Below are 25,838 nucleotides of genomic sequence, written 5' to 3'. Positions count from 1 at the left end.
AAAAATGGATTTATTGAGGAATAGCAGAATATTGCAACTCAAGACTTGTGAGCTATGACAAAACCATAGTCAAGTCTGGAGAACCAAGGAGAAGAGCTGTCTCTTGTGGAGGAAAGAGTCCATTGAAGAAACCTGGGAGTTCAAACTCTACTGACTTTTCCTTGGCTGAGTTGTGACAATCTCTCATTGGTTGTGCCATTGCTGGGGAAGGAGAAAATCTTCCTTTTGTTGGGGTACTAGACTAGAAAACATCTCCCTGTTGGAAATCAAGGCATATCTCTTCCAGTTTGGGGCAACCAATGATGAGTGATAGGGTGTGAGAGTTCCCCCTACAGGCCCTCCAAGACTCCAATTTTGGTTGAGGTTTCCTTTATTAATTTTCAAAATCCCATGCCTTGGCTTATGCTGTCGCTTAGCCTAGCCCAGTGGTCGGCAAACTGCGGCTCGCGAGCCGTGGTTTGCAGCTCTGTTGACTAATGAGTGTGCCGACCACTGGCCTAGCCTGTCTTCACTACATCTCCTTCCTCTTCTTGACATTCCCCCTCAATCTAGGCCCAGCTAACATACCCCTCCTGCAGGGAGCCTTCCCAGACTGCCACAGCCCACACCACTCCCTGGTGTCTGAGCTGGTGTTGGGCTTGGGCTGGGTGCCAGCCAAGTTACAAAGTTCCCTGGGTCAGACGGACAGTCTTAACACCCTTCCCGTGGTAGGATGCTATTTCCCTGTCCAGCACCTCGTGTAAGGTGAATGCTTGTTCAGTGGATCCGTTAGCTGGAGTCACTTCCCTGCACCCTCTCCCCACACTGTTTGGAGTGTCCAGGGCCATCTCAGGGAGTCTGACAGGGCAAGGCACCATGCATCTCTCAGGCTAGGGACCGAGGTGGAGGCGGCCGTTACCTTCAGTCAGGCTTTGTCCTCCACTTTGCAGGTCCTCACATTTGACTGGATCAGCTCGCCCTGAGATCCGCTCAAGGCAAACGACTACAAGACAATTAACCATGAGTCACCCTGTATCACAGAAATTGGGTTTCCCAGCGCCGGTCCTGTCTCGAATCCCAACCTCTGCACTTGCTTTGCCCTCTGCTTTACCTCCGGGTGCCCAGCGGAGCCGCCTTTGCTGAGCAGCCCTTCCGGAAGCCCTCCGGGCCTCAGGTCCGCGCCGCCAGCAGCGCCCACCGCGGCCCGGCCCCGGCCCCGGCCCGCCCACCACAGGCCCGCGGTTCCCCGGAGGTGTGAGGACCTGGCCTGGGCAAGTCCCGTCCACTCAGGAGCGCCCAGAGCCAGGCTGAGGGCGGGACTCCTGGTGCATCTGTCCAATAAGCGCACACACCCCGGGGTACCTCTGCGCGCCACGCCGCGACTGGGCGGGCTCGGCCCCGCCCCCACCTGCCCCACCGCGCGGCCGGCGGGTGGGCGGCCTGCGCCATCTTGCCCGCAGGAGTCCCACTATGCGGCTGGGGCCGCTGGGCGCCGCGCTGCTGCTGCTGGGGAGCTCCCTCTTCCTCCCGGGACGCTCCTCGCTCTCGCCCGGCAGGCGCCCCTCCTGGTCCCGGGCGGCCGGTCCCGGGCGGCTCCCGCGGCGGGAGGGGCAGCGCGCCCCGGAGGACCGGCCGGACGCACAGGGCAGTATCTGTTCGTTCCTCCCTTCGGACCGGTCCCCTCGCCCTTCCCCACTTCCACGGTGTTTGACCCGGGCCCTCCTGTCCCGTCGGCCCGAGGGCCTTGAACTAAAAACGTAACCGCGACCAGAGCAGGGATTGGAGTAAGAAGGGCGTCTCTCTGTGCGCCTCACAACATGATGGGGCTCGTCATTCCCATCTCACAGATTAAGAATGCACTGGAATTCCGAGTTGAATTAGGGCTCTTAGGTGACCTTTGCATACTGCAGTTCAGAAAAATAAACAATGAAAATGGCAAGTATGGGAGCTTGTGGCTCTTGGATCCCCAGCTCACCCAGGGAAGAACATGACACCTGGCCAGAAAAACATCTCATTTGTATGCTCTTGGGCAACAGAGCTTTAAAATGGATGAATTGTGTTGATTTAATGTCGTTCTATTTATAAATAATTAAGACCTGTTGACCTTAACTCTCCTTTTTTTTCCTCCCTCAAAATACGGTATCCAGCTTGCTCGACCCGTTGTTAAAATAGGAATTTAAAAGCTTATATTAATGTGTTAAGATTGGGAAGTAATACATATTATTAGGTGTTCAGTCTAAGTAATACGTCATTTTTGTTTTTAGATTGTGGAACAGCTCCGCTTGTGAATATGTTGACAGGGTCTCGGATTGTAGGGGGCACAGACGCTCAGATTGGCGCGTGGCCCTGGATAGTTAGCCTGCAGATTCGATCCGGAAAAATTATGGCTCATATATGTGGGGGAAGCTTAGTGAGAAACAGTTGGGTCCTCACAGCTGCCCACTGCACTAGGGACACGAGGTATGTATTCCTAACACACTCCTATTTTATTCTCTTAGGAGTATTTTAAAGTGGTGGAGGAACACGTGACTTCATGTTAAGCTGTATGTTTGCAAGGGCCTATTATGCCTTATATGTACTACACTGAATATCTTTTTAAATGAATCCTGTAAGTCAGAGGTCAGCAAACATTTTCTGTAAAGACATTTTCGGTAAATATTTTAGGCTTTGCAGACCATATGGTGTCTGTCACAACTATTCAACTATGTAACTGTAGAACCAAAGTGGTCATAGACAGTACATAATTGAATGTGCTGTGATCCAATAGATATTTATGAACACTGAAATTTGAACAGAATATTACTTTTTTGCCAACCATTTACAAGTGCAAAAAACATTCTTTGTTTATTAGCTGTGTAAAAATAGGAGACAGGCCAGATTTGGCTTATGGGTTGGAGTTGGTTGGACCTTGCTTTAAATAATGAAACTTTTTTTTAGCTTTTAAAATTATTATATTGTAATCATGTATTTGTCTTTTTCACCTTTAGATCAGGAGTTATTTGAAGGCAAGGACTACATGTTTTATTTTACTAGTGTATTCCTGGTACTAATATAGTACTTGGCCTACTTCAATAAATGTTTATTGAATCTATGGATTATGTCAATATTGGAGAAATAGGATTTATTGCAGTGAGAATAGAACCATCCTCTCTAATAAAATGGTAATATGCAAATTAACCACCACTCTGCTATATAAGCCATGCCCACCAGCCAATCAGAGCGAATATGCAAATTAACCCAAACCAAGATGGCTACAGCCACAGAGAGCAAGATTTCCCAGGTAACAGAGGAAGCCAAGCTTTCCATAGCAGTTGCAGGCCTAAGCCTCCACTCAAGCTACAAAGTTTCAATTATAGAAGGTAAACAAATTCAAACAACTGGTGGCAGAATGGAGCTTGAGAGAGCAAGCCAGGGTTGCTGGCGGCAACAGGGGAAGCAAGGCTTTCCGCACACCCTGGCCGGGCTCACCCGCTTAAGGCTACAAAGTTTCAATTGTAGAAGGTGAATTAACTGCCACAGAAATGGCTGCCACCCCAGAGGGAGCAGCAGGCTTGGCTCCGCCCCAGGCTACAAAGTTTCAATTGTAGAAGGAAAATAAATTCCAGATACCAGGGCCTCCCCTTGGGTTGCCAGGGGGTGTGACCGGCCTGCAAACCACCACAGGCCCCTCGCTCAGGCCGCCCCACACCCCAAGGGAACCCCCACCCTTATCTGTGACACCCTTCAGGGCAAACCAGCTGGCCCCCACCCGTGCACCAGGCCTCTATCCTATCTAATAAAAGAGTAATATACAGATTGATCATCACTGCAACACACAATATGTCTGCCCCCATGTGGTCAAAGATCCTGCCCCCATGTGGACACAAGATGGCCACTACAAGATGACCAGCAGGAGAGGGCAATTGGGAGGCACCCGGCCTGCAAGGGAGGGGCAGTTGTGAGGGACCAGGCTTGCAAGGGAGGGCAGTTGGAGGTGATCAACCCTGCAGGAGAGGGCAGTTAGGGATGACCAGGCTGGCAGAGGAGGGAAGTTGGGGGCAAACAGGCTGGCAGGGGAGCAGTTAAGCATCAACCAGGTTGGCAGCGGAGTGGTTAGGGAGTGATCAGGCTGGCAGGCAGAAGCAGTTAGGGGCAATCAGGAAGGCAGGCAGGCAAGCAGCTGGGAGCCAGCAGTCCTGGATTGTGAGAGGGATGTCCGACTGCCCGTTTAGGCCCGATCCCACCAGGATCGGGCCTAAACGGGCAGTCGGACATCCTTCTAGGAGTCCCAGATTGGAGAGGGTACAGGCTGGGCTGAGGGACAACCCCCCGCCGTGCACGAATTTTGTGCACCGGGTTTCTAGCCTATCTATAATAATAAAAGTTTAATATGCTAATTAGACCAGACAGCCGAACGACCTTCCTGATGTCCTTCTGGACGAAGCCGGGGCTGCCAGGGCCAAGGCAGCCGCTGTGGCTGGGAGGGCTTAGTCCCTTGCATGAATTTCGTGCATGAGGCCTCTAGTGTATATATAAAAGCCTAAGCGACCGAACGACTGGTCGCTATGATGCACTCTGACCACCAGGGGGCAGACACTCAATGCAGGAGCTGCCCCCTGGTGGTCAGTGCATTCCCACAGCCAACCTCCCTTGGCCAGCCAACCTCCCGCAGTCCCTTCCCCCCAGCCAGCAGTCCCCGATCACCCAATTGGGGCCAGGCCCAGGGCTGGGATGGGGAACCAGGGATGGGTGGCGGCGGATGCGGCCCCTTTCAGGGGGCTGAGGGCCAGCTCCCTCCTTGGGGCTAGTGGCCAACCTCCTATGCCCCATCTCTCCCTCCAGCCAGCAGGCCTCAATTGTCCCGCCGCCCACCCCACCCGCCACGGTGGTGGTGCAGTGGCGAGGGAAGGAGGAGGTGGGGAGGGAGGGAACCAATGATGGCGGCGTCTAGCGTCCATTCCCTCCACGCCCGGCCTAGCAACCGTCACCTCTTCAGCCTGGCCCTGATCAGACTGGCCCTGATTGCTGGCCAGGCCTAGGGACCCCACCCGTGCATGATTTTTGTGCACTGGGCCTCTAGTCCTCCTATATAATAAAAGCCTAATATGCAAATTGTTCAGCTGGGATATCGGGAGTTCGACCACTTGCTATGATGTGCACTGACCACCAGGGGGTGGCAAGGAACATGGCGGGCATCGGTGACGCAGTGCTGGCAGTGGGCGGCTGGAGGCACTGCTGGCCCCGATGGGCCCTGAGAGTGGGACCACGGTGGGATGGTGGAGTAGGTGAGCGTGCAGTGCCAGGCCAAGGTGGGTGCGTGGCAGCAACCAACCTCCCGCAGCACCCAGGCAGGGGGCTGCGACCTCTCGCCAGCTACCTGGGGGGCGGGGGTGACGGGGAAGAAGTGCGGTGAGAATGAAAGGTGTCCGCCAAGCTCGCTCTCACTCCCCCTGGTCCCCTTCCCCAGGATGCCAGGGCCTGCACCGGGGAATCCCTCGCGCCTCGTGCCCAGGTGCCCAGCGCCCACAAGGAGCCTGCCCCGCACCCATGCGGCCTCTTCCGGATGAGCTGGGGCTGGTTGGGCTCCATGTGGGTTCACGCAGGAGCCAGTCTGCAAGGCCAGCCGGGAGAGAGCGCACTGCCCACCCAGCTTCCATGCGGTGCCGCTGGGCGGCCCAGAGGCCCATGTTGCGCCCTGGCCCGCGGTGTTCAGCTGCGCCCACCTCATCTCCGCATGGGGACTCAGGTGCCATGACTCAGGCGGAGGGGGGCACGCAGGGGTCCAGGGGCCCAGGTGCTGCCCAGGGCCCAGAGTTCACCTGGGACCTGCCCTTCCACGCCAGATGCTTGCGCTTCAATCGCCGGCCAGGCCTAGGGACTGCACCTGTGCACAAATTCGTGCACTGGGCCTCTAGTTTAATATGAAGCTCTAGCCCTGGTCAGGTGGCTCAGTTGGTTGGAGCATTGTCCTACACCAAAAGGTTTTGGGTTCCATTCCTGATCTTGGCACATACCTAGGTTTCAGGTTCGATCCCCAGTCAGGGCACATACAGGAGGCAACCAATTGATGGTTCTCTCACACATTGATGTTTCTTTCTCTCCCTCTCTCTTTCCCCCTTCCTCTCTCTAAAAACATATCCTTGGGTGAGGATTAGAATATATACTGGTATATAAAGCTCTAAGATAAATCCTTTGGAAAACCATGGTACCTGTCATACAGTCTCCCTTTAGTCTTTAATTTTAAATAATATATGGGTTTTTAAAAATTGACTTTAGAGAGAGAAGAAGGGAGAGGGAGATAAAGAGATAGAAACATCGATGTGAGAGAAACATCAATCAGCTGCCTCCTGCATGCCCCCTACTGGGGGTTGAGCCTGCAACCCAAGCATGTGCCCTGACTGGGATTGAACCAGGGACCTCTTGGTGCATGGGACAGTGCTCAACCAACTGAGCCACAACAGCCAGGCTAGTCTTTAATTTTATTTAGATTTTTTTTTTTTTTTTTTTATTGATTTCAGAGAGGAAGGGAGAGGGAGAGAGAGAGAAACATCAACGATGATAGAGAATCATTGGTTGGCTGCCTCCTGCATGCTTCCTACTGGGGGTCGAGCCTGAAACCCGGGCATGTGCATTGACTGGAATTAAACCTGGGACCTTTCAGTCCACAGGCTGACGCTCCATCCACCGAGCCAAACCAGCCAGGCTAGTCTTTAATTTTTAAGAGAACAGCTGTCTTGGAGAAGAATGAAAAGTCTTTTTTTGTTTGTTTGTTAATCTCACCTGAGGATATTTTTCCATTGACTCTTAGGGAGAGTGGAAGAGAGGGAAAGACAGAAACATCGATGTGGTTGCCTCCCATATGAGCCTCAACCAGGGCCCAGATCAGGGAGGAGTCTGCAATCAAGGAGCATGCCCTTGACCAGAATCGAACCCAGGACTCTTCGGTCTGACCCTGTAGACACTGAGCCAAACTAGCTAGGGCATGAAAAGTCTTTAAAAGGAACTAATAACTTCAAATTCAATTGAGGGAACTGGCCTGATTGGATAGGTTTTAATGTGTACACTATATTTTTAAAATATGGATTTAGTTCTATCAATTGGCCTTTGAGGAACAGAGATTATAAACCTGGGAAGATACAGCGGTGTAAACCAAGGGTACAGAAGGAGATGGAGAAAAAGTTTTAGAGTTAGAAGTCAATTCTGCTCTTTCAGGTGTGGGTGTTTTACAACTGTTTTCTAACATGCTATCTTTAAAAACTGCTTTTCTACAGCTTTTAAACCTTAAGCCAAGGGAGAAAAGGCCTGCTTGTATGGTTTGAAAAGTCTTGGAAAAGCTCTTAATGCCTCCTGAATTCTATAATGTGCCTTTACTGATCTGTTCCTTTGACATGGTGGGGAGCCCTTGGGGGGTGTCCGACTGATGGCTTAGGTCATCAGTTGGACATCCCTACTGCTGCCATGGAGGCGGGAGAGGCTCCCACCACCGCTGCTGCGCTCACCAGCCATGAGCCCGGCTTCTGGCTACTGCATTGACCACCAAGGGGAAGCTCCTCCATTGAGTGGTCAGTGCGTCATAGCGACCGATCGTTCTTCTGTTCAGTCAATTTGCATATTAGCCTTTTATTATATAGGATGTGCGCATATCACACACACACTCATACATAAACTTTTCCAACTTGAACAGTGAAAAGGAATTTCAGCATTTTAAACAACCATGTAAAAAGTAAGTCCTTCCTTCCTAATCCAGTGACAGGTATAACAACTATAAAATGCTTGGGTTTTAATTGTTGACTTTTGTCCTACAGAACATCTTTTGGTTTGGTCTGGGGTCGTGCTTGCTTTTTGGTGTGTTTTTTTAAAGACTTGTCAAGATACATTGTTTTTATATTTAGTGTCATGCTTTATAAAGTCCTTCCTCATGTCAATACTGTTTTATGTACTCGCCTACATATTCTTTCTGATTTATTTTTTATAATTCTCACACTAAATTTAATATCCAAATGTTTCCTTCTAAAATTTCAAGAATTTACACAAGAAGAGGGAATAGTTTAGTGAACTTCCAGATACTAATAACCCATCTTCATTATCAATTCATGCAGGATCTTGTTTCATCTTTTTTGTTAGTTTGTTTCATCTTTATCCTCATCAACTCCACCTCCAATTATTTTGGAGCAAATCTCAGACATACCACTTTATGTATCTCTAAAAGATAGGAAGTTTTATTTAAAATATTTGTGTCTAAATTAATTTAATCCATTTTGAGTTTATTTTATTGTTTCGTGTTTTTCAGAGACTTAATTCACTTTTCACACTAGTTAATTAGCTAGTTTCCCCAATATCATTTACTAATTCATGCTCTGTCCACTGGTAAGAAGTGCTGCTGCCTAGGTCATATAAATTCTCTGAATCCTAGCTGATTTGGCTCAATGGATAGAATGTCAGCCTATGGACTGAAGGGTCCCGGCTTTGATTGTGGTCACGGGCACATGCCTGGGTTGCAGGCTTGATCCCCCAGTAGGGGGCATGCAGGAGGCAGCCAATCAATGATTCCCTCTCATCGTTGATGTTTCTATCTCTCTCTCACTCTCCCTTCCTCTCTGAAATCAATAAAAAAAGATATTTTAAAAAATTTCTCTGAATCTGTTTTTGGACTTCCTGTTCCACTGATCTTTTTCTCTTTTCCCACATCTTGATATTTAGGTTTTTATTTGATGTGACTTTATGTCACATAAAAGTAGGATAAAATTTTTTTGTTATTAACATGAGAAAAAAAACTAGTGGGAGATTAAGAATAGTTACTCAAATAAACGTGTTTATAACAAGAACATTTACTTTCTTTTAGAGATCCTGTAGTGTGGAGAGCTGTGCTTGGAACTAATAATATTGATGGGAGACGTCCACACACCAAGATTATAAAGGTTAAAGCAATCATCATCCACCCAAACTTCAATTTGGAAACTTATGTAAATGATATTGCACTTTTTCATTTGAAAAAAGCAGTGAAGTACAATAACTATATCCAGCCTATTTGTCTACCTTTTGATGTTTTCCAAAAGCTGGATGAAAAGACAGAGTGTTTCATAGGTGGCTGGGGAAGAAAAACAGAAGAAGGTAATTATAGTCTGAACTTTATTGATACAGTTTTTTTTTCTGGTTATTGGAGAGGGTGAACCTTTTTATATATTTATCTCTCTGTTTTATGAGTCTTTACAAATCAGTGAAAAGAAAATGTCTGTCTGTCTTGTCTGTATTTTTTTTTTTCTTCCTTGTGGGAGAGAGAAAATTATCTTCCAAAGCAGAAATAAAGACTTTCTCTGGTTATACATGCCAAGATACCCGAACCTCTGGACATCCTCAGAGAGAACGGCAATCTAAGTGTTTGTGTCCTTGTTGAGACGCATAGGTGATAGAGCCAGCTACGTGACAGAATGGCTTGTCTTTAATAAGCTTCTGGCTGTAAGGAGTCAACTTGGTGTCCTTTTAAATTTAATGCTCTGTTTAGTATCAAACAAGCTGATAGTGAATTTTCTTTATTACACAAAGGGGCACTGTTGTTGATTGGCTGCACTAATGGGAAAAAATTTAAATGTAGAAAACGGTATCTCACTTTGGTAATAACAACAGCTACCATTTGGGAGCATTAACCATGTTTCGAGCCCTGCTCTAAATATATTATTTTTATCTTATCCTCCAAAAATTCCTATTAGGGAGTTAATGTTATTATTCCCTTTCAACAGATCAGGAATTGTGGATCTTAGAGGTTGAGAAGCTGAGACTCAAATCCAGGTCTTTTTTATTCTAAAGCCTGAATATTTAAGTACTACATTAAGTACAAACTGCTCTTGAGGTAATGAAAGTCTAGTTAGCCATATATGAGATCAAGTACTGAGCCTTTTCTTCTATTCCTCACAGAACCTAGCCATTTTAATATTTGTGGATTAGTTAGATAGGATAGCCTGGAGGTAAATGTATGAAAGATGTGTGAATTATTATTTTTTCCTCTGTTAATTCTTTCTAAGGAAGAGAAGGAAAGCAACATGGTATAGGGAAAGGCATTGGTTTTAGAATCACAAACATAAGTCTGAATCTCAGCCCTGCCCTGTACTAGCTTAATGGCCATTGGCAATTATTAAATCTTTAACAATGAGAATAATTATAGGAGCAACTGCCATTTATGCAGGGCAAGCATTTTAATGAATTTCTCATTTAACATCCCTATCAATACTATGAGAAATGCTGTAAAAAATGAATAAACTGAGGTTTAAAGAGGTTAATATGGGCAGCTCATATGTCTAGGTGCCCGCAGTCCCAAGGCACTGCAGTGCACACGTCTGTTAGCTGTAATTGTGCAGCCGCCGGTCGCCCTGACACTGAGGACCTGACCCATGTGGAAGCTGCTCTCCTCCCCCCCCCGCCTCCCAACCCCCGCTTCCCCCAAACCTCCACGGCCCAGCCAAGAACCATACAGACTTTTGACGGGTGTGTAGGAAGGGAAAACTGGCATTCTCATTGAAAATGATCAGTCAGCCCTGGCCCGTGGTTCTCAGTGGTTAGAGAATGGGCCACACAAGGGTCGCGGGTTAGATTCCCGGTTAAGGGCACATGCATGCCTGGGTTGTGGTTGGCTCCCTGCCCACGGTGGGGAGCATGGGGGAAGCAGCCAGACCACTCTCTCTGAAAATGGAGAAAATTGGGAGAGGTTTAAAAAGAAAGAAAGAAAATGATTAATCAGTTGAAATCATGCTGTGTTCATTGCCAACTTTTCTGTAACCAACCTTATCTTTACAATAAAGATAATTATTAGTATGGTACCTTTGTGAATGAGGAAGAAATGTAGAATGGCCTTTCCCAAACTTTGAAGACAGGATAGAGTTACTTTGGAGTGTTTGAAAGTAAATGGAGAGTGGAGTCTGAGTCTTTGGCTGCATACGCTTCTTGTTTAGAAGTCTCTGGGAAAACTGCTTTAAATCAAGCCACTCTGCAACCCGGAGGAGTACGGTGTGAATGCACACACCTTGTTCTGATGTCAGTTAAAGTGATCATTAAAACAATACGTGCACTCATTTGTGGATGACCAATTGTAAGGCCAGAATAATTTACTGAGTTTTTAAAAGTACTTCTGTCTAAGAAGCAGCGTCCACAAATTGAAAGTTTTTACCCACCTATTGATGATGAACCAGCTTTTAGAAGTAAAAATATTGATCTGTTAGGACGACAGGAAAGAAAACATCTTCAAAGGGAAAACATTTGTATTTCTGAATGCCAAGCAGCGTAAGTTCAGCAGTTGTTTTGGGAGGAAGATGCTAGGTTGATAACAGAAGAAAATGAAGATGATGATAGTTTATTTTCAGCTCCTGAACATTTTGTTGTTGATGTAAGAATAACAAATTCCTTAATTTCTGACTCTCAGAAAAAATGGATCCAATTCAATCCATGCAAAGGCAAGGTCTTAGACCTATTCCTGAAGCAGAAATTGGACTGGCAGTTGTTTTCATGACTCCAGAGAATTACTGTGATCCTCAGGGCCAGCCCAGTGTGGGATTCAGGATGATGGCTCCAGCACCGAGCCTTTTCCAAGGCTTGTCCTTCAAAGAGAAGCTCATGCCAAGTGCCTCAGTGAACATAACATGTAGCCGACACAGAGTCAGAGCAAACAGATGTGTGGATTTGAGTGAAAGGACAAAAGAAATAAAAATCTTCAGAATGGAACAAAAATTCAGACTACCTTCACAAGAAACATCTACTCTAATGGAACCTCCACATAAGCTCTGATAATAATACAGCTTTCACCAACCACGCTCCTAGGTGTAAATAGAGGGAGAAATTGGGCTTCCCAGCAGCCACTGATCAACTCCATCAGAAACTACTTCCAACTATCCACTAAGGAAAGGGAAAGGGATGAAGAAAATTGAGAAATTTCTTCATCTAAATCAGCAAGAATTCATTCTCATCTAGAATAAATGCAACTTGCTACATCCTCAATATGAAAAAAAAAAAAAAGGAGCAGCATCTATCTCGGAATAAGACTGGGGGCGTGGGGGGGGGGGCGGGGAGAATCAGATAACATTTATAGAAATAGATTAAAAATCCACTGTGAAAAATTCTGCCAATCAATCTCTTTCTACAGAAAATCAAAGATCAGAAAAAAGGAAAATTGACAATTTAGCCATAGAAAATGAAGTCTTGGAACAATTATTCAAGTACACAAAACCAGAGTTAGAAACTGAAGTGAAAGTTCAAAACAAGAGAAAGATGTCAATATTACAAAAGAGCCAAGATTAGCTATAGAAACAAAGGGCTCTTTTAATGATGAAACAATACCAGAAAGTAACAAAATATCTCAAGAAAATGAAATTAGGAAGAAATGTGATCTCAAGAATTACTAGGTCAACTAAAAAATCATCTAACAATGACAGGCTTCAGGATGATGGTGTGATTCTTCCAAAGAAGGTGTTGCTGAGTAAATTTAGATCACTGGTAACTCTGCCTCCAGGAATGCACCTAGTGAAAAGGATGATTATGGTTGACTAAAAAATTTCAAGAAATTCTGAAAGATCACATTTCCTGGAGTAGGGAAACTTCCACAGATCATTTGGAGGATCAGATTTAATAGTTCATCATGATCAAAAGAATATAGAATTAAAAGGGGCCTTGAGGCAGGAAATGGAGGTGCAAAATCAACATGCAAAAGAAGAGCCTCTTGCCAGTGATCTCTTTAGGTACAATTCTAATATAAAAAGGAGAAGATAACTAAGGATTTAATAAAGAAGCCATGGAAAAACATTTCCTGTCAGGTATTACTTCCTGTTTCCTCTGGGGTACATGCATATAATATATACAAGGGATTTAAGTTACAAATATTATGGCCTGAATTGGTTAAATAAAATGCACAAAACTCTAAAAAAAGAGGTTAATATAATAAATTGCCCAAAGTTACACAGTGAGCTAAGAAAGGAGTCAAAATTCATGCCCAGGTCAGCCTGCCTCAAAACTCATTTGTTTCTACTATTTTATATAATCTCTCACAGTGCCACACATTTTCATGATCTATAAGATGAGAGTATTAATACCTATCAGAGCATTGTTCTGAGGATTAAGTTGGTTCTGCAGATTGCATGCACATACCAACCTTCCCACTGAAAACTATTAAAAACAGAAAATACATAGGTCAAGGACTGAGTATGAAGATGGGAAATTTAGATAACCAAAGTTGAGGGTCTTTACCAAATTTATAACATTGAATATTGATTTCTGTGGTTTCATGGGCCTTGAGAGGGTTGAAAAACAAAGATTGCTCTGTGTGTGTGGGGAGACCCCTAAAGCTAGAGCTCTAGGACTATATTCTAAAACTGAGTCAGACTCATGATCCAGCAAATGGTTCATATACGGTATACATAGTACACTTCCAATCTGATAGAGGTATGCTCAAAGCAAAAGGATAGGAAAAGCTACACCATAGCAACATTAATCTAGAGAGCTGGAATGAACTTCTGGTCGAGATGACGGAGTAGGTTAACACTGTGCTCACCTTCTCCCACAATCACATCAAAGTTACAACTAAATTATAGGACCACCACCCTTGAGAACCACCTGAAGACTAGCTGAACATAACTTCTTTAACAAGAAGAAACCATGTCAAGACTGGTAGGAGGGGCAGAGACACAGAATGGGCAGATCGTACACCCATGGTGTGGTGGTTAAAATCAGGAGGGATAGTTTGTCCCTGCGTCTGTCATGTAGGCAGTGTCAGTGCGCACAGCACCTCCCTCACCACATTGCCATGGCTGCCCTCGGCGATGTTGCCCCTGTGGGCAAAGGCCTGCACTATACTCGGTACTCGCTGCCCTCAACCAAATGGCCAGACACGGAAATTGACCAGGGACTGGCAAGAAGCTTGATAGCCTTAGGACAAGGTGTTTCAGCTTTTGCATCTGCAGGTTGCTGTGTATTTCAGATCTGGAAACTTCTTAAACAAGTCATCACAGAAACTGCAAAGATTTCAGCTCCTAACCTTTCATCCTACTGAAAGGAGGATTTGAACAGAAAATGTGCAGGGGAGAAGCTAGTCTTATTTTGGGGTATAAACTCATCTGCTGGCAAGGCCAAGATTAAAACAGTTCACAGGAGAATCATGATTTTGAACCACCCAGATTAAGGTGGGTCTCCATAGTTAACAACCAAAATAAATGAAGCAAAAGACTTCCTTGAAGAAACCACCAAAAATTGATTGATCCTTAAGGACTAGTATACTCTGAAAGAAAAAAAGGGGAGGGGGTGCTTTAAAAAGTCCTGCAAGTTTAATCTAAACCACCACCTTCATAAATTTTGTACATATGCTAACCATAAATATTAATTTATTCCACTGTTAAACAGTATAATGATAAATTATTTACAATCAAAGAATCAGGAGGGATATATAGCCTGCAGAGGTTCCCCTGAGGAGAGGGCAGGATCGCAGCCCCATACCCAGCTTCCTAGCCCAGACCACCAGTGCTTAGGAATCCTCACAACTTTGGCTGTGAAAATCAACAGGAATTCTGTCCAGATGAGACTGAGGGCTGTGTGAGTTCCAGGTGTTTCTCTTAAAGGGCCAACACAAGGACTTACTAGCTGACAGACTCACTCACTCTGAGCTCCAGTGCTGGAGCAGCATCTTTATACACATACTAGAGGCCCAGTGCACAAAATTTGTGCATTGGTAGGGTTCCTAGTGGCTGCCGGCTGCCAACCGGGTGCTCCCTCCCTTCCCCTGGCCACCTGCCAGCACCGGGGCCTCCCTCCCTTCCACCAGCTGGCCCAATCCCTGGTCGAACTCTTGGAAGAACTCTGGTCGAGGGGACAATTTGCATACTACATTTTTTTATATAGGGTATATTTTTATTGATTTCAGAGAGGAAGGAAGAGAGAGCAAGAGATAGAAATATCAATGATGGGAGAGACTCATTGATCGGCTGCCTCCTGCATGCCCCCTGTTGGGGATCAAGCCTGCAACCTGGACATGTGCCCTTGACCAGAATCAAACCTGGGACCCTTTAGTTCACAGGCTGACGCTCTATCCACTGAGCAAAACCAGCTAGGGCTGGGGCAGCATCTTGATAAGCATCAGGGATATACGGGGAGGAACTGAATTGTCTGGCTTCAAGGCAAGGGCTGGAGGAGCAGCTCTGGCCTAGACAGAAGTACTGGCAGGACCTATTGACCCTCTGTTGGGCCCTCCACACACACAGCCTGCAGGCACAGTCAAGGTGCCAAATGTGAGTCTCCATAAAACTAGCTAATCTTGTTTGGTCCTCCTGCTGATTTCCTGAGAACCTACCCACCCAAACAGGCACAGGCCTGAACCTCTTCCAGTAGCTGTTCCTCACAAGCAGCCAGCCTTGGCTTGGGCTGAGGACTTCGTCCAAATCTGATAGATCCACAAACCTCAAATAAGAAGCAGCTGGCTTCAGTAGGCTCTTGCAAAGTGGCCCCTGCCTGGCAGCCTGTCTTGGTTCACAGAATAGCCTCTCCCAGGAGCCTCTAGGCCCAGCACAGGAAACTACCAACCACAAATCACTTTGTAGTTCCTACCAGGTGACCCCAGGATTGACACAGTCAGAGGCTGAACTGAACCTGCATTAGAGGCCCTCTCAAGAGCCCCTAGAACCAACACACACACCTCCCAGTGATTGGCTTCAGATCACACCATACCACCACCCAATTAGCTCTGCAAATGACAAACCTAAAATTTGGACTCAGCAAGCACAAGATCCCCAATACAGCACATCGTACTCTGTGGGGTCAGCTCTCACCCAACAACTCTGTTGTAGTTATGGCCAACAGCAATCAAGGCTCAAGTACAACAGGAGGGCACACAAAATGCACACAGGGGATTGACTACCTGTAGCAATTAGCTCAGAAGACCAGAGGGACTGTGCCATCTGGGTCCCACCTGCTACATAAGGCCACCCAGCCAAGACCGGGAGACAGCAGATCTACCTAATACATAGAAACAAACACAAGGAGACGGCCAAAATGAGGCGACAAACATGTCCCAAATGAAAGAACAGGAAAAACTCTAGAAAAAGAATGAAATGAGCCCTAGCTGATTTGGCTCGGTGGTTAGATTGTCAGCCTGCAGACTGAAGAGTCCTGGGTTTGATTCTGGTCAAGAGCAAGTGCCTTGGTTGCAGGTTCAATCCCCAGTAGGAAGGCATGCAGGAGGCAGCCAATCAATAATTCTCTCCCATCACTGATGTTTCTATCTCTACCTTTCTAAAATCAATAAAATATATATATAAATATATATATATATTAAAAAAGAATGAAATTAGTCTGGCAGGTATGCTCAGTGGTTGACCATTGACCTATGAACCAGGAGGTCATGGTTCAATTCCCAGTTAGGGTACATGCCTGGGTTATGGGCTCAATCCCCAATAGGGGGATGCAAGAGGCAGTTGATCAATGATTCCCTCTCATCATTGATGTTTTTATCTCTTTCTCTCTCTCTCTGTCCCTTTCTCCCTGAAATCAATAAAAATATATTTTAAAAAAGAGTGAAATAAAATGAGTCAAAACTATAAGGTACAGATTTCAAAACACTGGATATAAGGATGTTCAATGAACTTAAAAGAAGACTAGATGAACTCAGTGAGAATTTACAAAAAGAGATGGAAACCATTTTTTAAAAATCAGAAATGAAGAATAAATAAAATGAAAAATTCACTAGAGAGGCCCAACAGAAAATTAGATGAAACAGAGGTTTGAATCAGCAATTTGGAAGACAAGTTATCAGAAACTACCAATCAGAACAGCAAAAAAAGAAAAATGAGAATAGTTTAAGAGAGCTCTGGGAAAACAAGTGTAACAACATTTACATCATAAGCATACCAGAAGGAGAGGAGAGAGCAAGGCATTGCAAATCTATTAGAAGAAATAATGACTGAAAACTTTCCTAATCTGGTTAAGAAAATAAACATAACTCCAGGGCATGCACAGCCTGAAATAAGATGAATCCAAAGAGACCCACACCATAATTAAAATTCCAAAGGTTAACGACAAACAGAATCTTAAAAGCTGCATGAGAAAAGCAGTTTCCTACAAGGGAGTTCCCATTAGACAGTCAAATGATATTTCAACAGAAACTTTGCAGGCAAGAAGGGACTGGCACAAAATACTCAGAGTGATAAAAATCAAGTACCTACAAACAAGATTACTCTACCCAGCAAATAATCCTTTAGAATCTAAGGAGAATAAAGGCTATCATTTAGAATCACAGGAGAAAGAGCTTCCCAGACAATAAAAAGCTAAAGTTCACCACTACCAAATGACTATTACAAAAAAATATTACAGGGACTTAAGAAGAAAAGGTAAAAAAATATGAATTATTAAGCCAAAACCGGTTTGGCTCAGTGGATAGAGCGTCAGCCTGCGGACTGAAAGGTCCCGGGTTCGATTCCGGTCAAAGGGCACATACCTTGGTTGTGGGCACATCCCCACTGTGGGGTGTGCAGGAGGCAGCTGATCGATGTTTCTCTCTCATCAATGTTTCTAACTCTCTATCCCTCTCCCTTCCTCTCTGTAAAAAATCAATAAAATATATTTTAAAAAATATATGAGTTATAAAATGGCAATAACTACATACCTAACAATCAATGTAAATGGATTACATGTTCCACTAAAAGGACATAAGTTGGCTGAATAAATAAGAAAATAAGACCCATACATATGCTGCCTACAACAGACGCACTTCAGATCAAAAGACACAGAAAGTAAAGGAAAGGAAAAGATATTTCTGCAAATGGAAACAAACAAGCAACATACACTGAGTGGCCAGATTATTATGATCTCTGAAGGCATAATAATCTGGCCACTGTGTGTGTGTGTGTGTGTGTGTATGTGTGTGTGTGTGTGTGTGTGTGTGTGTGTGTGTGTGTGAGGCCCAGTGCATGAATTCGTGCATGGGTGGGGTCTGGCCAGCCTGGTCAGAGGGAGAGGATATGGGCGGTTGGCCGGCCTGCCTGCTGGTCGAACTCCTGGTTGAGGGGACAATTTGCATATTAGCCTTTTATTATATAGTATATACTCTGAGTGGCCAGATTATTATGCATTCAGAGATCATAATAATCTGGCCACTCAGTGTATTTATCAGACAAAAATAGACTTTAAAACAGGGGTGGGGAAACTTTTTTTCTGCCAAGGACCATTTGGATATTTATAACATCATTCACTTAATATAATTCACTTAATGTAAATTTATGTTGCACCCAATCGGCGTGGCTCAGTGGTTGAGCATCAACCTATGAACCAGGAAGTCACCTGGCTTGATTCCCGGTCAGGGCACTTGCCAGGGTTGCAGGCTTAATCCCCAGTAGGGGGTGTGCAGGAGGCAGCCAACCAATGATTCTCATTATTTATGTTTCTGTCTCTCCCTCTCTCTGAAATCAATTTTTAATTTTTTTTTTAATTTAGGCAGTAGCAAGTGTTGGCAAGAATATGAAAAATTAGAACCCACATACATTGCTAGTGGGAATATAAAATGATACAGCTTCATTGGAATATAGTTTGGCAGTTCCTCAAAAATTTAAACATACAATTACCATACAACTCAGCAATTTCATGTGTTGGAATATACCCAAGAGAAATGAAAACATGTTCACACAAAAATCAATACTCAGCTATTCATAGCAACATTATTCCTAGTAACAAAAAAATGAAAAATGTAAATGTCCATCAACTGATGAATAAACAAATTGTATAGTCAGACAATATTATCCAGCCATAAAAATGAAGTACTGATACATGCTAAAACATTATTCTAAGTAAAATAAGCCAGACACAAAGGCCCACATATTATATAATTTCATTTATATGAGAAAGTGTCCAGAATAGGCAAATATAGAAGTGGGTCAGTGGTTCAAATTAAACTATAAATAATAAAATTAAACTATAAATCTATAACAGAAAGATAGCTGGAAAATAAATAAAATACACTGAGATTAAATGTGAACTAAATAATAGTACTATACCAGTGTTAAATTTCCTGATCTTGATAAAAGTACTATGGTTAATAAGAGCACGTCCTTTTTCTTAACTAATACACACTAAAACAATCACTGCCATTCACCCTCAAATGGTTCAGAAAAAATTATAAACATACAGAGTGCAAACAATGCAAATGTGAGAAAAAACAACTGGTGAATCTCAGTAAAGGGTATTTGACAGTTCTTTATACTATTCTTGCTACTTTTCTATAACTTTAAGATAATAGCTAAATAAAAGTTGCAAAAACAACTATAGATAAACTAGGAGGTGGGCATATGACTGTTCACTGAGAAATTCTTTTATCTTTGCTTTATGATTAAAAATTTTCATTTTAATGTTGTAAAAGTGAAGAGACATTAACATTTATAAAAATACCAAAATAATTAGGTAGCTAAAAACAAATCTAACAAAAGATTGCAGGCCTTTTATGGAAAAAAAATTCTAAACTATTTTAAAAAGACATTAAAAATACCTAAGTAAATGGAGTGAAACACTTTATACTTGCATAGGAAGACTGAGTATCATAAAGATGTCAATTCTATCTGCAAAACTGGAAGAAAAAAAAAAAACTCACCCAAGGAATGATAAACCCTAATGAGTTTTGAGACAATTAAAAAGCCCATTCTAAAAGAACCACGAACAGCCAACACAATCGTGTGGAAGAAAACTATTCTAAAGCTGTAGTAATGAGTCCGTGCTGTATTTGTGCAGGAAGTTCTAAGTGACCAGAGGAACAGAACGAAGTCCAGACATCTGTTTCTGGGCTCCCTCTTGTATTCACTCTGAAATCTCTGTTGGTTTGTTTCTTAATAGCACTGCACCAGGTTCATTACTTGGGTGGTAGGTTCCCAGGTGTTCATTTTATTATTACATGATATCACTTACATGTTACATGTATTCTTTTATATGCAGCGTGTTACTGGAAATTATTTTTAAATAAATGGCAGAAATGTGGCTAGCCTCTAGGAAGCCTCAATCCAGGAATCTGGGCTTTGGGATGTATTTTATTTCTGCTTCCTATTCCTTTTCTCTCTGTATGTTGACGGTAGTGTCTCAGGCTGCCTGTCCTCAAAAGGCTGCAACTAGAGAATCAGGCTGCCTTAGATTTATAGCGAATCAGTCATGTGACTAGGGTGAAACGTTCTTCTCCAGCAGACCGGTTTAAAAAAAAAAAAAAAAAAGGCTGGCTAAGGATTCCAATTAGTTACACTTATACTAAATATAGAGAAGTCTGGACCAATCAGTGTCACCAGCAGAATGGAGTTCTGTGAATGGAACCGTTGCCCACCTGCCCTCAAGGGGACAAAGTCTATTACCAGGAAAGTTGGAGTACGCAGGGCACACACAACACTCGGCTCCCGCAGGTGACAACGGCAACTCTGAGACGGGCTGAGGGGATCCGGTGCTGCTGTTACAGCAGCTTTCCTATGGCTAAGTCTGTCCGTAATCTGTCCTCTCCGTCCTTGGTGTGTTGTCCTGTATTTTCCTATTTTCTTGTGTAGCCAAGAACCACTTTATGTTTGGGATGAGCAGAGAAGTGAGGGGAGTACATACATTAAAATCTATTTTATTTTCCTGTGCACCATCCTCCGAGACTTAGCATCGTTGTAAAATTAAGTAAAAGTATTCACAACTTACAACAGAAGAAAGTTTGGCCTCAGGCTTTATGTCTTTAGTCCTTGACAATTGCTTTATTTTGTAAAATCGATAGATCCTATTGTGAGACCTACAGGAGAACACAAGAGCAAAGACGGCAAAAATAACCTGAAATTCCTCCTCTCTAGAGATTACGGTCATTGGCATGTTGGTGAATGTTCTTCCACAGTCTTCCTAGGCATGCATACACACATACATACAAATATTGATACAATTTTACATAATTGTTGAATCAATCACTTTGGAAAGAAAACCTATTCAACATGAAAATTTTATATCACTGTCAAAATACCTGCTCTCCAAAATCACTTATTGGCGCTTTTTTTTGTTTGTTTGTTTGTTAATAGGTAATACTACAAGAATGTTACAGGAAGCACAAGTACATTATATTTCTCGAAAAATTTGTAATTCTGATGAGGGTTATGGGAATATAATTCCTGTAACTTCATTTTGTGCAGGTGATGAAGATGGAATTTTTGATACTTGCAGGGTAAGACCAAATAATTTTCCTTAGAAATATTTTCTAAAGCCAAAGGGAACTTGAACAAGGCCTTTGATCACTTTCTGGTAAAGCCTTTTTTTAAAAAATAATTTTAAAGTGAGGAAGGAAGATACAGACACACACACACACACAGAGGGAGAAACAATGACTTCTTGTTCTACTTATTTACTCATTCATTGGTTGATTCTTAGATGTGCCATGACCTGGAATTGAACCCACAACCTTGGCTTATTGGGACAATGCTCTAACCAACTGAGCTACCCAGCCAAGGCTGGTGATGTCTTAATTATCAATGTTTGCCCTGGGCGGTGTGACTCAGTTGGTTGGACATCCTGCCAGACACAGAGGAGTTTCAGGGTCATCAGGGCACATGGTTTTGGGTCCTGGTCGGGGGTGTGCAGGAGGCAGCCCATCAGTGTTTTTCTCTCTCCATTCCTCTCAAAAAATCTTTTATCCTAGCTGGTGTTTTCAGGCCAAGGCTCTACCCACTGATCAACACTGGCTAGGGCTTGTCTATCTTTTTTTTTTTTATTTATATATATTTTATTGATTTTCTACAGAGAGGAAGAAACATCGATGAGAGAGAACCATCGACCAGCTGCCTCCTGCACACCCCCCACCAGGGATGTGCCCGCAACCAATGTACATGCCCTTGTCCGGAATCGAACCTGGGACCCTTCAGTCCACAGACCGACGCTCTATCCACTGAGCCAAACCGGTTTTGCCTTGTCTGTCTTTTTTTTTTTTTTAATATATTTTATTGATTTTTTACAGAGAGGAAGGGAGAGGGATAGAGAGTTAGAAATATCGATCAGCTGCCTCCTGCACACCCCCTACTGGGGATGTGCCCACAACAAGGTACATGCCCTTGACCGGAATCGAACCTGGGACCCTTCAGTCCGCAGGCCGACGCTCTATCCACTGAGCCAAACCGGTTTCGGCCTGTCTGTCTCTTTTATTACCACCAATCAACCTATGAACCAGGAGTTCACAGTTTGATTCCCAGTCAGAGCACATGCCCGGGTTATGGGCTCAATCCCCAGTGTGGGGTGTGCAGGAGGCAACCAATCAATGATTCGCTCTCATCATTGATGTTTCTATTTCTCTCTCCCTCTCCCTTCCTCTCTGAAATTAATACAAATATATATTTTTAAAATTTTCTTAAAATTTGTTTTATTTAAAAAAAGTTCTTTTTTTCTCAACCCAAATCCTTACTTTCCTGATTTGCGCTGAATCTTTCTTCCTTTCTTTCCCATTACCACCTTTATTAAGATACAATTTACATATACACAATTCACCCATTTTGAGTGTACAACTCAATGGGTTTTTAGTATATTTATTTACATAGTAGTGCAACCATCACCATAATCTAATTTGAGAACACGTTTGTCACCCCAAAAAGAAACCTCCACTCATTATGAGTCACTCTTCATCCTCCTCCCACCCACCCCCAGCCTTAGGCAACTACTAATCTTTAAAGATTTGCCTATTCTGGAAATTTCATATGAATGTATCATTCAATATGTGGTCTTTTGTGACTGACTCCATTCACTTAGCATGTTTTCAAGGCTCAACCACATTGTGACATATATTAATACTTTATTCATTTTATTGCCAAATAATGTACCATTGTATGAATAGGCCATATTTTATTTTACATTTTTATTGATTTCAGAGAGGAAGGGAGAGGGATAGAAACATCAGTAATGAGAGAGAATCATTGACTGGCTGCCTCCTGCATACCCCACACTGGGGATTGAGCCTGCAACCTGGGCAAGTGCCCTGACCAGGAATCAAATCGTGACCTCCTGGTTTATAGGTTGATGTTCAACCACTGAGCCATGCCAGCTGGGCTGGGCCACATTTATTTAGCCATTCATTACCTGATGGACATTTGAGCTATTTCCACTTTTTGGCTATTCTGAATAATATTGCTATAAATGTTTCTGTATATGTTTTTATGTGTTGGTATGTTTTAATTTCTCTTGCAAATTTCACCTACGGGTGGAATTCCTGAGTGAATGTTTAACATTTTGAAGAATTGCCAAACTGTATTCCAAAGTGGCTGTACCATTTTGCATTCTTACCAGTAAAATATAAGGGTTTTAATTTCTCCACATCTTTGTCAGCACTTATTGCTTGTCTGGTTTTTTGGTGTGTTTTTTTTTAATCCTCACCCGAGGATATTTTTCCATTGATTTTTAGAGAGAGTGGAGGGGAGGGAGAGACAGAAAGAGAGACACAAAGAGAGACACATCAATTGGTTGCCTCCCGCACACGCCCAACCAGGGCCCCAGGGCTGGGGATCAAGCCTGCAACACCTTCAGTTTTCAGGCCAAGGCTCTATCCACTGAGCAACACTGGCTAGGGCTTATCTGTCTTTTTTTTATCACCACCATCCTTGTGTGAAGTGGTATCTCATTTCCGTTTTCATTTGCATTGCCCTAGTGACTAATAATGTTGAGCATCATTGCATGTGCTTATTAGCCATTTGTATATTTTCTTGGGAGAAATGCCTACTCAGATCCTTCGCCCATTTTTAAACTGAGTTATTTACCTTTTTATTATTGAGTCATAAAAATTCTGTATATATCATGGGTACAATTTCCTCCCATTCTGTGGACTGTCTTTTCACTTCCCTGATGTTATCATTTGAGGCACAGAAGTTTTTTATTTTTTTATGAAGTCCAATTTATCTATTCTTTGTTTTGACTTTCTTTATTCCTCTTTTCTTCACTACTTCTAAATCCATCAGCACTTCATCCCTAAGCAATAACCCATGCTCTGATCTTTTCCTACTCATTCTTATTTATAGAAATCCAGGGCTTATCCATCCTGTGTCCTTTTCCTTAAAAACCTTGCCTTGAGACTGGCTGGTGTTGCTCAGTGGTTGAGCATCGACCCATGAACCAAGAGGTGACCAGTTGGATTCCTGGTCAGGGTACATGCCTGGCCCCAGGAGGAGGTGGGCGATCAATGTTTCTCTGTCCTCAATGTTTCTCTCTCTCTAGCCCTCTCTTTCCTCTCCATAATATATATATTTATATTTAAATATATATATATTTAAAACCTTGCTCAGTAAAATACAGAATCCAATCTAATTTAATTGCATTCATAAGCAAAACATTTTCATTGTAAAAAATAATTATTCAATGCCTACCACATATAGAGAATTTGAAAATATTTTAGAAACAGTCTTTAACTTTTTAGGCACTGTGACAGCTCAATGTCCTTGTTGCTTTGATGATTAACATCCTTAGTAATGGTGTTTCAGTTGTTACATGGACAGTCTTGGAAGGCAGCTATGCTCACCACTATACCACCAACGCAACTTACATGGACAGTCTTGTATGACTGCGAGGGAGATTTGTTATTTGTGATACTACAGAGGGGATTAGCCATGTATTCCTAATATCATGCACCAGCCAATGTCAACACTTAGAAAGATGCCATTTCTTGCAAGATTCAGTTCACTCCTCTAGCTAGCAAACCACACACACCTGAAAGACTCCTTCATATATCTTAAAGATATACCTTTCACAAACAGCATTCAGCAATAGAAGTATTCTAGTAGATAGTGTTTACAATATTTTGCACATATCCTGAATTATATTTCTCCTAATTGTACAAAAAAATTCCAAACAATTTGCTTTATAGTATTCTGGTTCAAAACTATACAGATGGCAAGTTTATCCATCAGCTGTATGGTTCCTCTAAATACCAGGCCAAACTGGATGTAACTGAATTCCTGTTTGAGTTGGAATATAAAACTGAAAATCCATTGATCATAATTAGTCAGAGGTATATTGAAAATGTATATTTATACAAATGTATGTTTAATGTGGTTAATTTACTCCTGCTTTACTACTATATAAGGACTGCTAGAAGTAACTAACACTCTTTTGGGACTTTCTTAATAGGGTGATAGTGGTGGACCATTAATGTGCTACGTCCCAGAACATAAACAGTTTTTTGTAATGGGAATTACCAGTTATGGATATGGCTGTGGCCGAAAAAATTTTCCTGGTGTCTATTGTTCACCATTCTTCTACAAAACGTGGCTGACATATCACCTCAACCAGACAATTAGGAATAAAGGCATATTTAATATAAGCAGTCTACTTGGACAGGTCCTTGTCGCCTTAGGCTCTGTTGTCTTACTAGCAACTCCATAAAATACTCTGAAGAAGCTGTATTTTTCATACTGTCCTATTCCATGTTCTACATAATGAAAATAATTTATTCTTTGGGCAAGTTACTGCCCACTTTTGAGTTCTTATGTGGAAACTTTTGAGGGAATAAAAAGACTGTGACATTGTAGATATGGGATTGATTGTAAATTTGGCACTGGATCACATGCATCCTTGATGTATCTTGATTGTTTTACTTTATAATCATAATTTTTCAATTGGAATACTTCCTTAGAGTTTGTATTAAATATTCAGTTTAAATATATATGCTTTATGTATGTACACACCAAATAATAAAGAATTTATAATTAAAGTGAAATAGTCATATTTTATATACCTACATAATTTAAACTTTTATAAATTTTGTATAAAAATGCAATGTACCTAGAACAGTCAAAGCAATTTTGAAAAGAAAAAGTCAGAGGACTTAAACTATCTGATTTCAAGATTTGCTATAAAGCTCCAGTAATACAACAGTGTGGTACCCTGTGGATGAACATATCCTATAT

The 25,838-nt window shown here is 42.9% G+C and overlaps 1 protein-coding gene, 1 long non-coding RNA gene and 2 pseudogenes across 2 annotated transcripts in view; 3 read left to right on the top strand and 1 right to left on the bottom strand.

Annotated features, from left to right (window-relative positions):
* Positions 1-1,198, bottom strand: part of LOC129149796 (uncharacterized) — a 73,038-nt gene extending 71,840 nt beyond the window's left edge. The window contains exons 1-2 of the long non-coding RNA XR_008556613.1: positions 1,091-1,198; positions 899-982 (exon numbers count right to left, since the gene is read on the bottom strand). This is a non-coding gene — a long non-coding RNA (uncharacterized LOC129149796). The remainder of the gene's footprint in view (positions 1-898; positions 983-1,090) is intronic.
* A 194-nt stretch (positions 1,199-1,392) lies between these two features.
* Positions 1,393-25,622, top strand: TMPRSS12 (transmembrane serine protease 12). Its single transcript, XM_054719080.1, has 5 exons — positions 1,393-1,624; positions 2,244-2,439; positions 8,801-9,069; positions 20,985-21,127; positions 25,060-25,622. The coding sequence occupies exons 1-5, from the start codon at positions 1,450-1,452 to the stop codon at positions 25,312-25,314; spliced, it is 1,038 nt and encodes a 345-aa protein (XP_054575055.1). The 5' UTR covers positions 1,393-1,449; the 3' UTR covers positions 25,315-25,622.
* Positions 10,790-12,708, top strand: LOC114231242 (nibrin-like; annotated as a pseudogene).
* On the top strand, positions 13,739-14,185 carry LOC103285294 (dnaJ homolog subfamily C member 15-like; annotated as a pseudogene).
* Positions 25,623-25,838: the final 216 nt, after the last annotated feature.

The sequence above is a fragment of the Eptesicus fuscus genome, chromosome 7 (assembly GCF_027574615.1).
Source record: "Eptesicus fuscus isolate TK198812 chromosome 7, DD_ASM_mEF_20220401, whole genome shotgun sequence".
NCBI classification, from domain to species: Eukaryota; Metazoa; Chordata; class Mammalia; order Chiroptera; family Vespertilionidae; genus Eptesicus; species Eptesicus fuscus.
This window is presented reverse-complemented; position numbering and strand designations above follow the sequence as displayed.

What these genes read in the sequence shown, in the direction of transcription:
- TMPRSS12 (XM_054719080.1), top strand. Translation starts at nt 1,450, where the DNA reads ATGCGGCTGGGGCCGCTGGGCGCCGCGCTGCTGCTGCTGGGGAGCTCC. An exon ending in GGACCGGCCGGACGCACAGG is followed by an intron (nt 1,625 to 2,243) that starts GCAGTATCTGTT and finishes TTTTGTTTTTAG; the next exon opens with ATTGTGGAACAGCTCCGCTT. An exon ending in GGGAAGAAAAACAGAAGAAG is followed by an intron (nt 9,070 to 20,984) that starts GTAATTATAGTC and finishes GTTTGTTAATAG; the next exon opens with GTAATACTACAAGAATGTTA.